A 13,909-nucleotide genomic window follows, 5' to 3' on the forward strand; every position below is an offset into this window, starting at 1 on the left:
ATTGGATTAAAGTGTTAATTAATCACAAAATGTAATATTGAACCTGGAAAACCATTGCAGATAACTGGTAACCGTATCCCATTCTGTAAAAGTTCAATCTGACACGAGTCGATCATATGTCCGCTTGCTGATATTTCTCCACACCAAAGCCACCCCATTTCAAGAAATTCAGATTGATTGACAAGGTTGGAGGAAAGAAGGGACTTTGATAAACAAACATATATGGCTGCTTCTCTGGGTTCATCAGCTTTGGTTCAGTCAATTGGTGTGGGTTTTATAGTTCGCCGGCCTTCTGTTTCCAATCCCAATTCGGTCACTTTTATAAGGTAATTGTTGGGTTTTTTTTAGGTAGTTTTGATGGGGGTGGTTCTATCAAGATCATGCCTTTTTCTGTCGTTTGAATCTTGAAACTTGGTTCTGGTAACTGTTTGAGTTGCTTTCATTTGTGAAAGGGTTCTTCATTGCTTCCTGATTGGACGAATGGATACCATAATGATGAATTGTTTCTGGGGTGGAGCGAGGGCCAGCAAATAGAAGACAATCAAATGGGATAAAAATTTATGCTTACTTTTTCTAAAAATTATTGACTTTCACCCCAAGAGTATAATCAGCTGTTCCTCCTACTGAATTTTTGCGCTGCCCTAGTTGTTGGTAGGCCTGAATGATGTTACGCGGTAATGCTTAACTTAAAGGATGATCTAGGAGCAATTATCAATGAAGTTTAATGGAAATGTAATTTTTAGGAAAGCCTTTTGGTTTATCATGATTCCAAGTTCTAATTTGTAGGAAGATTGCAAGGAAGAATATAAGATATTGTTTTGTGAATAGGTGAAAAATGTTGTTTCCTCAACTATATCCGCTCAATTAATTCATTTTCAAAAAAATTTGCTGTTCAATGTACCTGGGTCAATCTGCTTAAACATGTGACCACGGCCTATCGATATTCTCTATGCTAGAACGGTATTTGGGATTCAAAAACTTGCTGCAATATCTGGTCTTGCATTTCCTTGCTGCCTTGGAATGTATTTTTTAAGTATCTTCAATATGGATTGGAACACGGATATCTCTATCACAAAGCTGATTTTTATTGGTCTTGATCCACAAGAAATGTGAATTCCTTTTCTTTTCTTTATTTTTGAGAATGTCTTTTTATGACATGGTAATCTTTTAAGTTTTGTTTTCATCTACTTGTGCAGGAGAAAATCTCAAGCTGTAGTGAAGGCATCTTCAAGGGTTGACAAGTTCTCTAAAAGTGACATCATTGTCTCTCCATCAATTCTTTCTGCTAATTTCTCCAAATTAGGAGAGCAGGTAGCTTTTCCGTTTCTCAGCTTTTTTCTTTCATGAACTCTCTTCGGACATCAAAGACAAGTTATTCCATATGTTGAAGCTTTTGACATCAAAATATAATCATCTTTATTGGCTTCTGATGTAAAACTTCTGCTAGTGTTTTCTGTGAATTCACCCTTTCATGTGGTTTATTGACAAGGTCAAAGCAGTGGAAGTAGCTGGATGTGATTGGATTCATGTTGACGTGATGGATGGTCGGTTTGTTCCGAATATTACAATAGGGCCGCTTGTGGTTGATGCACTTCGCCCTGTCACAGACCTTCCATTGGATGTGCATTTGGTATTCTTAATTGTTCACCCTTTTAGCTTTAGTTTTCAGGATTATCTTGCATTAAATGTTCTTTTAACTAAATTATAATGTGAGCATGGCAGATGATTGTGGAAGCTGAGCAGCGAGTCCCAGACTTTATAAAGGCTGGAGCTGACATAGTTAGCGTCCACTGTGAACAATCTTCTACCATCCATTTGCATCGCACCTTGAATCAAGTAAGATTACATGCATATGGAACATCTAATTATCTTGCTATTTATTATGCTTGTATCAGTGTCATTTAATTCTTAGATCATGAACCAGTCCCTCTTAATCAAGTAAATGTAAAAAAACATCAATGTCGATGGTTCTCTGGTTTATTAATTGAAGTAAAATCTGGTGTGTATCATATAAAACTCCGGGTGATTGAGATGGCAAAATCATCAAGGATTGGATAACTTTTTTGATTCATTCCGTGCTAATGGGTCCGATGCAAAAACAAAATTCGATTGTTTGAGTTTTAAGTGGTGATGTTACTTCCATATTGATTCTTCGATATTATTGGTGTCTAAATATAGATCAAGAGCCTAGGTGCAAAAGCTGGAGTTGTCTTGAACCCAGGAACCTCGTTGAGTTGCATAGAGTATGTTCTTGATGGTAAGACTGTGTATTACTTTAAATGCTGGGATTCTATTTAAACAAACTGTCAAAAGATGATAATTCTGATAAAAAATTTCTGTTATGTGTTCTGAGAGCTGCATGTGGTGATGCTGTGTGAGTTTGGACCAATGCTTTGTCCTATATGGAACATTTATGCCGTAAGTCAGATTTTGTGCTCTAAATTATATAGAAAGCCAGTTGAAACCTTAAACTACTGAATTCATCAAGAAAAAAGTGGAAGATTCAGAGCTCACTATACAAAGTGCTTTGACATTTAAGCAATAAGAAAACATGGTGTTGGTACCATCAAAATCAGATAGAGATGGAAAATTTCATGTCAAAGTATGTACTACCATTTAAAATGTTCACCTTTTCTTTTTTTTTTTTTCCTTTTGTTGCTTATTTTCTCCAAGTGCCTTGGGAAAAACACCATCTGAGAATGGTTGTAGTTGTTTCCATATTTGGTCAGCCGGACCTTATTGCTCCAAATTTCTTGGAATTTCTGGGACAATGATGTCAATGAAAATGATGATTTGACCAAAATTTATTTTGTCCATGAATTGACATTCTCTTGGTTGTTTTAAACAGTGGTCGATCTGATTTTGATTATGTCTGTAAACCCTGGTTTTGGAGGGCAAAGTTTTATAGAGAGCCAAATTAAGAAAATATCAGAATTAAGAAGACAGTGTGCAGAGAAGGTAGTGTGCGTATTGATGTTTATAGAACAGAAATTTTCTGAAGCACTCACATTGTTGCTCTCGTTTTTCAGGGCGTGAACCCTTGGATCGAGGTGGATGGTGGAGTTGGTCCTAATAATGCTTACAAGGTCATACTAATGACATTACACTTGGTTCTACAAAGATATTTTGTCAATCAACGAGGGAAAACGGTTCTACAAAGTTATTTTGTCATAAGAAATCATCGAGTGAAAACGCCATTTTCACGTATCTATTTTATGTAACAATATGAATGGAGGGCTAAGCTTGATTTGATTCCATCAACAGGTAATTGAAGCTGGGGCGAATGCATTAGTTGCTGGTTCTGCTGTTTTTGGAGCTCCTGATTATGCTGCAGGCACGAATAAATACCCAACTTTGTTCAAGTTCAGAAAGCACGTGAGGCTTGGTCCACATGTTAACTCTTTCATTTGCTATGTTTTTTTGTGTTACAGCCATAAAAGGAATCAAAACTAGCAAAAGGCCCATTGCTGTTGCAGTATAATTTCACAATCACAGATTTTGTTTCAGGATGGCATTTAAGTTGTTCAATCCTGGTTCCAAGGTAATCTTAAATCTATCATCTACATTGTTTAAATCGTTTCTAGATCTCGTGATTATATTTCTTGGCTGTCCAAACTCACAGTCAGTTATTAAAAAAATTAAAGTTATAATAGAAGATGTACGCTTGATTGACGAGATAATGTTTAGTCAAATCTTCTTCATAAAGCAGGTGCTCCGGGAAAATATATACTCATCTGTTATATTTGGATACAACCATGCTACTGCTGTTTTCTTTCTTGTTTGCTTTAATAATTCAGTTCTTGTTTCAGATAACACGCGGGATATGGTGCAACGAAAGATGGAATGCCGTATTGTGGTATATACCCGATTCAGATTTTAATTCACTGTTGTAAGAAATAAGAGCAATTTACAGAATAGGTTTAGAGCTCCTGTAATGGGACATTATTAGTTTATATTGCGTAGGGAATGTGTGATAGAAATCGTTGTAATATGTTGACTTGAAAAAATCACTTTCGTACATGTTTTTAAGACAATCTCACATACAAAATGTACATTCACCTGTTCATTCAGAGTTTCCCTTGAGACCCTTTTATTATGCTTTGCGATATTTGAGTTTATATATGTTTTATGTATAAGGAAGGTTTCAATTAATTTTTACTCTATCTAATTTATCTTCACTTCATCTACCAGTAATGTATTTGTTTAATGTTACGTTTGTAGCTCTTCCATCCAGCCTATCTGAATGCAGTTCAACAAGTATGTGAATTAAGAGCATCATCCCTCGTCGTCCAAGCCTTGATACATTCTCTTCCTGTACAAAAAAATCGGGAACTTTTTTTGTGGAAGAAAAATCTAGTTAAAAAAAATATGTAATCAATCGTACGTAAGTGAAATGAAAACAATACGAGTAGATTTTATTCAGAGGTGTGCTGCAATCTGTGACTTCTTTTTCCTGATATTGAATCGAATTCAAATGCCAAGGTGGCTTGCAACTTGGGATTTGAGTCCTCTACAAATTTCACACCTATTTAATTAGGCTTAGGAGCCATGCAAAAGGTCACGCGTTCCTTACTTGTTATCTGTATCCATAAAAAGAATAAAAGGATAACACGCTTCTTTCGCCATCATGCACGTTTTCCTTTGATTCTTCCTTCCCCTTTCTGCTAGCCAAACCCTTACCTTCCCGCCAGTTAACCGATTCGCTCCATAAATACACAAACTGTATGTAAAATCATTGAAGGAAAAACCCTAAAGATGGTGTCCACGATTGATGAGAAACCCGAAATCGCGTTCTTCGACGTGGAGACGACGGTTCCAACGCGGCCTCGTCAGGGATTCGCGATTTTGGAGTTTGGGGCGATTCTGGTTTGTCCGAGGAAGCTGGTGGAGCTCCATAGTTACTCGACTTTAGTCCGACCTTCAGATCTTTCTCACATTTCTTCTCTCTCAGTGCGCTGCAATGGTATAACGAGAGACGCCGTCGTTTCTGCCCCGTCCTTTGCTGATATAGCTGATGTTGTCTATGAAATTTTACATGGTAAGTCACTCCCATGCTTCTACATTTCCAAGGGGTTAATATATGGTGCTGGTTTTAGTATATCAGCGTGGCTCTTTATGGTGGTTGGTGAACTTTTGTTTAAATTTCAATGAGTTGACGTTAGATTGAATTTTGGTTTTGTTCTTTTGTTAGGCTGCTTAGACAAAATTTCATAGGTTTTAGGGTTCTTAAACATTGATCTAGCTTTAAACATTAATCTTTTTATGTAGGGAGGATATGGGCTGGTCATAATATATTAAGATTTGATTGTGCTCGCATAAGGGAAGCATTTTCTGAGATTAACAGGCCACCTCCAGAGCCAAAGGGGACTATTGATTCATTAGCTCTGTTAACACAAAAGTTTGGAAGGCGAGCTGGTGACATGAAAGTGAGTCCTTGCACAGGTTTTAAAATTTTTGAAGCATTTTTCTGCATAAGCAGATAAGAGTGATGCATTACTGTCTAAATTGAATGGTTCTTAGGTATATAGTTTTAGATATTTGTGTTCCTGGAAAAATAATCTAGATGGGTTATTGTCTGGGTATATGTTTATTTGGTGCATTTGCGCATGTCACAAATTTTCACTGTCTGTTTTTTTCATCAATAAAATCGAGCAGAAATATATTTAAGTTTTTTTTTTATGTTAAGTATTTTTGCCATCTTATTGTTTGCATAATTTTAGTGGTGTCCTGTGTCAAATTTTTCTCGTTTGTTTATTCACATTTTTAACAAGAGTTAGAAACCTCAATATTTTCCTAGTATATTTTTTTTCTCACTGTATATTCAACATATGTGTATTTAATATATATCTTAGTTATATCTCTTTTATGATTGGGAGGAGAACTATCATCCATTTTCATTTTCCTTCACCAAGGCCCAAAACATATTTTCCATTCCTTTTTACTTCTGTCAGCATAAATACTTTTAACTAATTTTGTCAGTATCTCCCAAAAATGCTCTGTTATATTAATATATTTTATGCCAAGAATATTATTTTAAAAGATAAAATAATTTTATCCAACAGCTTCTGACTTGATTTGACATTTTCAACGACAATTCTATCACGGATCTAGTCTTAGTATTTCTAGAATCTGGAAATATGCGAATCTGTTACAGTGGTTTCATGCAAAAAGTTTTCATTGGCGGTATCACTTATTTACACATGTTCTGATTCATTTTGTCCAGATGGCAACTCTTGCAACATATTTTGGGCTTGGTCAGCAAACACATAGGTGATCCGTGCCTTCCTTTTATTATAACTCTACCCTTTTGAAAACTCCCAATCCATTTTGTTTATGTGCCATTGTCATCGATGACTATTAGTGGTGAACAATTAAAGGCTTAGATGAAAAAATAGTTTTATCTGCAAGTGTGAGTGCATACTTGGTGAAAGAAGGGATAGTATTTATGGACTTTTTTATTCCATGTGTCAGTAGTCATCAGACAAACAGATGCTTATACGAGATAAGCAACAACACTGATGTCATGTCTTGTTTTCTAATGTCCGATCTATTAACGTGATGTTCATTTTGAACTCTTTGTGCAGCACAAGGTACTTTGTTGGTATTAAAACAAGTTAATTTGTCAATTCCGACTTTCTTCTTGTATCATTGCTACCTAAAAATGATAGTCTGGTTATAAACAAGCTAACTTTGTTATATTTTACCGAGTCCGGATGCTTATTTTCTCAAAAACTATCATTTGACTATCAATGTCTTGACGTTACCGATTCCGACTAGTTTTTCATTCTTTAAGTTAACTTGATTAATAAATGGAAATGGAACAAATAATGTTTGCCTTTCTATTCTGAGTTGGGTTGTTCTGTAAATTTGCCTCAAGGAATGTATGTCTTTTGAATCATGACATGGAACTTAACTGATTTTTTTTCTAAAATCTTTCAGGAGTCTAGACGATGTTCGAATGAATCTTGAAGTACTCAAATACTGTGCCACTGTTCTATTCTTGGTAATTTCGAAAATTCTTGGCTTTTCAATTATTTAAGTTGATGAACAAATGTGAATCCGACTTTATTATCGTGATTCTCAACTTTGGTGATTGATCCGTAATTTATCTAGCTAAAGGCAGAACTTGGCCCATGTAGTGCAGAACTCGGCTTTGTTTCACATATAACCATTTTAAATGCATAACGCCATTTTTCTGGTATACAATGTGAAGTAATGAGTTTAAAACCACAGGGATGGAAAATAGCTTTTTGGTGAATCTAGATTCTAAGACCCCATAACACAGCTTGATATCGGTATACAATCTGAAAGTAATGAGTTATAAACCACAGGGATGGAAAATAGATTTTTGGTGAATCTAGATTCTAAAACCCCATAACACAGTTTGATGTTGATATACAATCTGAAAGTAATGAGTTTAAAACCACAGGGATGGAAAAATAGATCTTTGGTGAATCTAGATTCTAAAACCCCATAACACAGTTTGATATTGATCTAGTATTAGAATGCGAAATAGTGATATTTGTATCTTCATAGCATGATTTTCCTTTTGTTTTGCTGGCAGGAATCCAGCCTTCCTGACATATTCACTGAAAATAGTTGGGTTTCTCCCAATGCTACCACAAGAAGTCGTCGTAAAGAAAATTCTTCTGCAGAGCGGACAGAACGAAATACAAGTATGTCGACCTTGAGTATTAAGGTTGAAAACGATTCAACATCATCTCCTCCAATTCATAGAATGGGGGAAATCCATCCCATATTATCACTCGTGACACCTAACACAGGTGAATTAGATCCTCCACTGGTGGAGTCCAATCTTGAAAAAGCTGACCCTTTTAATATGGTTGCACTCCATGAAGAAGTGAAAAGGGAAATTGTTCCTGATGTTAAGATGGAAGATGAAAACGCTGTTGTTTCATCACAAGGATCTTCTGATGAAGTTACTTTCCATGAGGCTTCCGATCGATGCACTGTCTTCTTGGATGCTGATGGTGTTTCAATGTCTTCTCTCTCTGTCTCAGCAGTACCCTTTTTTGGAGGTACTCAAAAGATACAAATATTGCATGAAAATTCCCCGTTGCAACTCTCCTGTAAATGTTTGAAGGTACGGTTTGGAATTAGTTCAAAGTTTGTTGATCATGCTGGTCGGCCACGTTTAAACATTGTGGTGAATGCATTGCCAAGTCTATGCAATACTCTGGAGGCAATTGACAATCTTGCACATAAGCTATTCATAGATTTAGGCAGCTTCTCTGATTGGCGGCGTGTGGTGAACATAAAGCCTGGCTACTACAACTCTCCCACTGTCCGATTGCAGTGAGTTTCTCTTTATATTCTTAGTATTTTTATTGAACCTTGAAGCAACAGTTGCCTTTTCTGACCATATGTCCGTATATATCAGTTTTACCTTGAAATTTTTAGTTTTATTTGTTTCCCTAATTTGTATACCTAGTATTTCTAATCCAAATTTAGCCATGGGCTTTTCCTTTTGGAAGCTGTAAAATTCTGATACTTCATAAGAATTGAAGATTAAGAGTTTATTCTATATAAATGCCCAGCTTACCAACTGTAGCAGACAGAGATGCCGTTCGTTGCACGACTGAAATATACCAGAAAGACACTACATCTACTCAGAGGCTCGTGTTTAGTACATTTGATTTTGAAGAGCTTGATTCCCTTTTAACTCCTGGAATTCTGGTGGATGCATTCTTTTCCTTGGATTCCTATGATTATCAGCAAAATGCTGGCCTCCGATTAGTAGCAAGAAAGCTGATCGTTCACTCAGCCTAATTGGATAAGCTGATCTGTTTACACGGATGGATCGAGTTCGGTACCACCTTATTTAATGTTAACTTCATTCACAGAAGCTTTGTGATTCTAGTTTATTAGGATTAAACATGATGCTGTAAATGATTCAGTTCTGGTATTCAACATCTATAGCAAATTGTTAGCTTCAGTTATCTTGTTTAATTACCATTGCTTTTAAGTTGAGATTGGGAACTTATGTATTGACTGGAAAATAGGAAGTTATTGTTGGAAAAGTGGGTTTCTCGGTGATCACATAGATTATACTCGAGTATTTAAGCGGGGTTTGAGTTTTATGTGAAAAATTGAATTGTATGCTTGGACTATGGAGTAACGAAGAAGATGTGCTCTTGAATAAATGTGTCGTGATTTGAGAATATTTGTGTATCGTATCGAAACTTGCCAGAGACTTGGATGAATATATGTCATATGCCTTTACAACTTTAAGTAGAAAAATACCTCGATTTACACAATTCGATTTTCAGCACTCAGTTGATCATTTCTAGTCAACTCTATAAAGAAAACGAATGATAATTTAATTCACAATCATAAATGAATTGATGGTCATCGCCTAAAACATCAGACTAAGGCTGCCGGATACAGATGTTTACATAGAGAAACATTTATTGTTTATTGCTCCAAAGACAATATGGAAATATAAAATTTATTAAAAAAAGAGAGAATAATTCCAACCAGATATTTATTGTAAACAAGAATCACACTGAATGTTCGACACAAATCAGTTTTTATCCTCTCAAACCACGATCATTCCAATTCATTTGCGTATCTATATATATGTATAAAATATAACAAAAACACATTTAATTTTTATAAATATATTATTTCATCTTCAATCAGACATATTTAGGCAACCCGAGAATTAAAAAAACTTCCATATTTTTTATTACATTATTTTCTCCCCCTCAATATCAAATAGTAACAAAAGTTTATACAAAATTTTTGTTAGATATTATCAGACGAAGAGTTCGTTATAGTTGAGTCTCAAAATAAATCGTTTCAAACATTGCATTATATAGAAAATCAAATGTTGTCCTTTTATATAAAGAGTTAAGACACTATCCATATAGTAGCATGAACAAATCCGTTATAAGCAGGAGTGTGCAATCGATCTATTCGGTTACCGACCGAACCGAACAGACCTATAACCGATTTAACCGATTTTATTTTTGAATAACCGAACCGATTGAAAAATTCATAGAAACCGAATTACCCGAACCAATTTTCAAATCAGTTATAACCGATATTTTTTAAAAAATACGAATTTTAACACAAAAAAAAAAACAATGGAGAGCTTATAAATAACAAGAAACATTGAACAAAAAATATCAATAACAAATATAAATATTGAAGATAAAATCATTAGATGAATGAGCTTCTTTTTAATGTATTAAAAGTTGAGTTTCCTTCTAATATATTTTTAATGCAAATATACAATTTAAATTAATATATATACTAATTCGGTTTAACCGAATTTTTCAAATTCAAACCGAAACCGAATTAACTGATTGTCTAAAATTTCAAAACCGAACTTCCGAATTAACCGAACCGAATTTTCGAATTAATTCGGTTAGGTCGGTTAATTCGGTTTAACCGAAATTTTACGCACCCCTAGTTTTAAGTCATCTGCTTACCCGATAATTTTCAATCACCTCTTTAGGTATCTGAAAAAAATTTCCAATTGTAAGAATTCTCGATCTTCTGAAACGAACTAATTCCCAGCTGGATACGCGGTTTTGATAATACTCATAAAAACTAATGATGACCGTCCATTGGAGCGGCGCCGGTGAATAATATTATTGTTCAAGAAGTCTACTCTTTCATTTTGACAATAGTATACGCACGTTCTCTCCACCCATACATGCTTCCAACAACTTAATAGACTCATCTTTTGAATTTATCTTCGTTTTTTTGGTCAATTCTTTACCTACAAACAATCCTTCTTTCCCTTCAAAAACACTACTATTTCATGCACTTTGATCCATAATGATACTCTTCGACTTCTGTGGCATGCACGCACTCCCTTATGTACACTCCGTTGCCTTTCGCCACCTTAAACTCGACCCCGTCTAATATGAAAGAGTCTGAGTGATCTGTGACATGCATTCCGTTAGGATGGTAGGAGCATCTTATGTTTCCGTCGTCTCTATTGTTCTTCTTTTGACAAGTTTTCTCGCGATTGCGGACGTGCCTTTTTCTTCGTTTAATCCTACCGATGTGCATCTGATTGACTGTGGATCGCCTGATGACACCGTGCTTGATGATAGTAGAACCTTCAAATCTGATCCTCAATCTTCTTCTTACCTGTCCACAGATCATGAAGACATTCTTACTTCCATCAATTCTTTTCCCAACAATTCTCTTACTTTTTCACCAGTCGTGTCTCTTCCTTTGTATCTTACTGCAAGAATTTTTACCCACGAGTCGATATACCTGTTTCCCATCTTGAAGCCAGGTCGGCATTGGATACGTCTACATTTTTACCCTCTCCCTCACCAGTCCTATAATCTTACTTCAGCTACATTTACAGTCACCGCTGATGATATTGTGCTCCTGCATGGATTTTCAGTCAAGAATCGTGATAAAATGGTACTCAAAGAGTACCTCGTTAATGTTACTTCTGATAAGATTACCCTAAAGTTTTCACCTCTGAAGAATTCTTTCGCTTTTGTAAATGCTATTGAGGTCGTTTCTTCCCCCAAAGACCTCATATCCGATTCAGCCTCAGCTGTCTCCCCGGTAGGTGACTTCAATGGATTGGATGGCTATGCATTGGAAGTGTCGTATCGATTAAATGTTGGAGGGGCGATTGTCACTCCTAAAAATGACACTTTGTGGAGAACATGGCTTCAAGATGGCCAGTTTATGAAGTTCCCACAGGGAGCTAGAAACGTGTCGGTTCCTACCAATTTGATAAAATATCCAAACGGTGGGGCGACCCCTTTAATCGCCCCTCATTCGGTATATGCAACAGCCGATCAGATGGGAGATTCTGGTGTAAACGACCCGAATTTCAACCTCACTTGGGAAATGACCGTTGATCCAAGCTTTTCCTATCTGATTAGGCTTCATTTTTGCGATATTGTCAGCACGGGACTCAACGAGCTTTACTTCAATGTATATATCAACAGGATAACTGGCGTCTCGAATCTTGATCTTTCGACGCTTACGTCAGGCCTTTCCATTCCTTATTACAAAGATTTTGTGCTCAATGCCTCTCATATTTCAAATGGTTCAATCAATATTCAAATTGGCCCAAGTTCAAACCTTCATGCAAGTGTTCCAAACGCTATCTTGAATGGTTTGGAGGTGATGAAAATGAGCAATTCAGCGGGGAGTTTGGATGGTTTGTTCTCTGCTGATGGGACTTACGGAGGCATAAAATTCGGCCTTAATCAAAAGATGAAAGCTGTTGCTGGTGTCGGATTAGTAATGGGAGGAGTTTCGTTAGTTTTGCTTGTTCTGATGATAATCCGGTGGAAGAGAACACCCAAAGGCTACGTGAAACAGAAGACCTTCTCATCTTGGTTTCTTCCTCTTAATCCAAAACAATGTAACTTCTTGTCTAGCAAGAGCAAGAGCACCACTTTTTCGAGTATCACCTCCATTGGTCAAAATCTTGGTAGATTTTTCACTCTTCATGAGATACGTGATGCAACAAAGAATTTTGATGAAAAGGCGATTATTGGTGTTGGAGGATTCGGAAAAGTGTTTCTCGGGGAGTTGGAAGATGGGACAAAAGTAGCTATAAAACGAGGCAATCCATCATCATCACAAGGGATCAACGAGTTCCAAACTGAAATTCAGTTGCTGTCAAAACTGAGGCATAGGCACCTCGTATCACTCATAGGATACTGTGATGAACAATCAGAAATGATTCTTGTTTACGAGTACATGGCATATGGTCCTCTACGGGACCACCTCTACGGTTCCAACTTAGCTCCTTTATCATGGAGGCAAAGGCTAGAGATCTGCATTGGTTCAGCGCGAGGTCTACATTATCTGCACACTGGTTCGACACAAGGGATCATCCACCGAGACGTGAAAACCACAAACATTCTACTTGATGAGAATTTTGTTGCCAAAGTTTCTGATTTTGGTTTGTCTAAAGCTGGACCAGCTTCATTGGATCAAACTCATGTCAGCACCGCAGTAAAGGGAAGTTTCGGATATCTTGATCCTGAATACTTTAGAAGACAACAATTGACAGAAAAATCTGATGTTTACTCTTTCGGGGTCGTCCTTTTTGAGGTTTTATGTGCTAGGCCAGCTCTAGATCCTGCTTTGCCTAGAGAACAAGTGAATCTAGCAGAATGGGCTAAGCAAGAAAATGCAAAAGGTGTTATAGAAAAGATCGTTGATCCTACTATTGCTGGAACTACGAGTAAAGATTCATTGCTGAAATTTGTTGAAGCTGCAGAGAAATGCTTGGCCGAACATGGAGTGGATAGACCTTCGATGGGGGACGTTTTATGGCATTTGGAGTATGCCTTGCAGCTTCAAGGAACAAATTCAGAAACTTCTGATCGAGAAAATGAAGCTACAATCGGTGAGAATGTTGAAAAAGTCGGAAAAAATGGGACGAAAGAAGAGATGATTGTTGATATTAGCGATGATTCTGGGTTGGTTGTGGGATCTCCCATGTTTCTTGAAAGTTTTCATGGAAGATAGTGGATTTTAATTTGCTTCTCACAATGGAATTTTATATATTTTGATTTTGTATTTCATTCAAGCTTCATATAATCTCAAATTCATCAAAAGACTGTTCGAATAAGATGGCAGAAGTGAGTTTTTTTTTTTAACTTTAAGAATCCGCAGCCGCAACATTTTGGTAATAAACGTACAAGTTCTATGTAGTAGTCTACAAACCACCTTCACGGATAAACGGCGGAAGTGAGTTCTTGCTTTGTCGGGTTTTTTCCAAAAAAAATTTAATTTTAAAAACTTTTTTCAAAAATAACGTAAAAAAAAAACATTTTCAAAACTACCGTAATCCGCGTTTATGAAGCGCGGACGCTGGTTCATTTAAACGACGGAATGTTTTAGCGACGGAATATATATACAAACCGTCGCTAATTAGCAATAT

General features: G+C 36.4%; 3 protein-coding genes across 4 annotated transcripts; all 3 read left to right on the forward strand.

Annotated features, from left to right (window-relative positions):
* Window positions 1-30: 30 nt before the first annotated feature.
* On the forward strand, window positions 31-4,093 carry LOC140956833 (ribulose-phosphate 3-epimerase, chloroplastic-like). 2 transcript variants are annotated; one of them, XM_073413715.1, is made up of 11 exons: window positions 31-326; window positions 1,197-1,311; window positions 1,490-1,630; window positions 1,723-1,836; window positions 2,179-2,257; window positions 2,849-2,958; window positions 3,030-3,086; window positions 3,265-3,334; window positions 3,432-3,541; window positions 3,645-3,709; window positions 3,810-4,093. In XM_073413715.1, the coding sequence occupies exons 1-9, from the start codon at window positions 223-225 to the stop codon at window positions 3,479-3,481; spliced, it is 840 nt and encodes a 279-aa protein (XP_073269816.1). In that variant the 5' UTR covers window positions 31-222; the 3' UTR covers window positions 3,482-3,541; window positions 3,645-3,709; window positions 3,810-4,093. The 2 variants fall into 2 exon arrangements, with proteins under 2 accessions (XP_073269816.1, XP_073269815.1); XM_073413714.1 differs by lacking the exon at window positions 3,645-3,709.
* Window positions 4,094-4,531: 438 nt separating this feature from the next.
* On the forward strand, window positions 4,532-8,956 carry LOC140956832 (protein NEN1-like). The gene is made up of 6 exons (XM_073413713.1): window positions 4,532-5,038; window positions 5,269-5,426; window positions 6,224-6,270; window positions 6,940-7,003; window positions 7,565-8,316; window positions 8,559-8,956. Exons 1-6 carry the CDS (start codon window positions 4,756-4,758, stop codon window positions 8,788-8,790), a joined length of 1,536 nt encoding a protein of 511 aa, XP_073269814.1. The 5' UTR covers window positions 4,532-4,755; the 3' UTR covers window positions 8,791-8,956.
* Window positions 8,957-10,510: 1,554 nt separating this feature from the next.
* On the forward strand, window positions 10,511-13,591 carry LOC140956840 (probable receptor-like protein kinase At5g61350). Its single transcript, XM_073413728.1, has one exon. It carries the CDS (start codon window positions 10,924-10,926, stop codon window positions 13,492-13,494), a length of 2,571 nt encoding a protein of 856 aa, XP_073269829.1. The 5' UTR covers window positions 10,511-10,923; the 3' UTR covers window positions 13,495-13,591.
* The last annotated feature ends 318 nt before the right edge of the window (window positions 13,592-13,909 follow it).

Source organism: Primulina huaijiensis, chromosome 14 (genome assembly GCF_012295235.1).
Source record: "Primulina huaijiensis isolate GDHJ02 chromosome 14, ASM1229523v2, whole genome shotgun sequence".
In the NCBI taxonomy this organism is placed as follows: domain Eukaryota; kingdom Viridiplantae; phylum Streptophyta; class Magnoliopsida; order Lamiales; family Gesneriaceae; genus Primulina; species Primulina huaijiensis.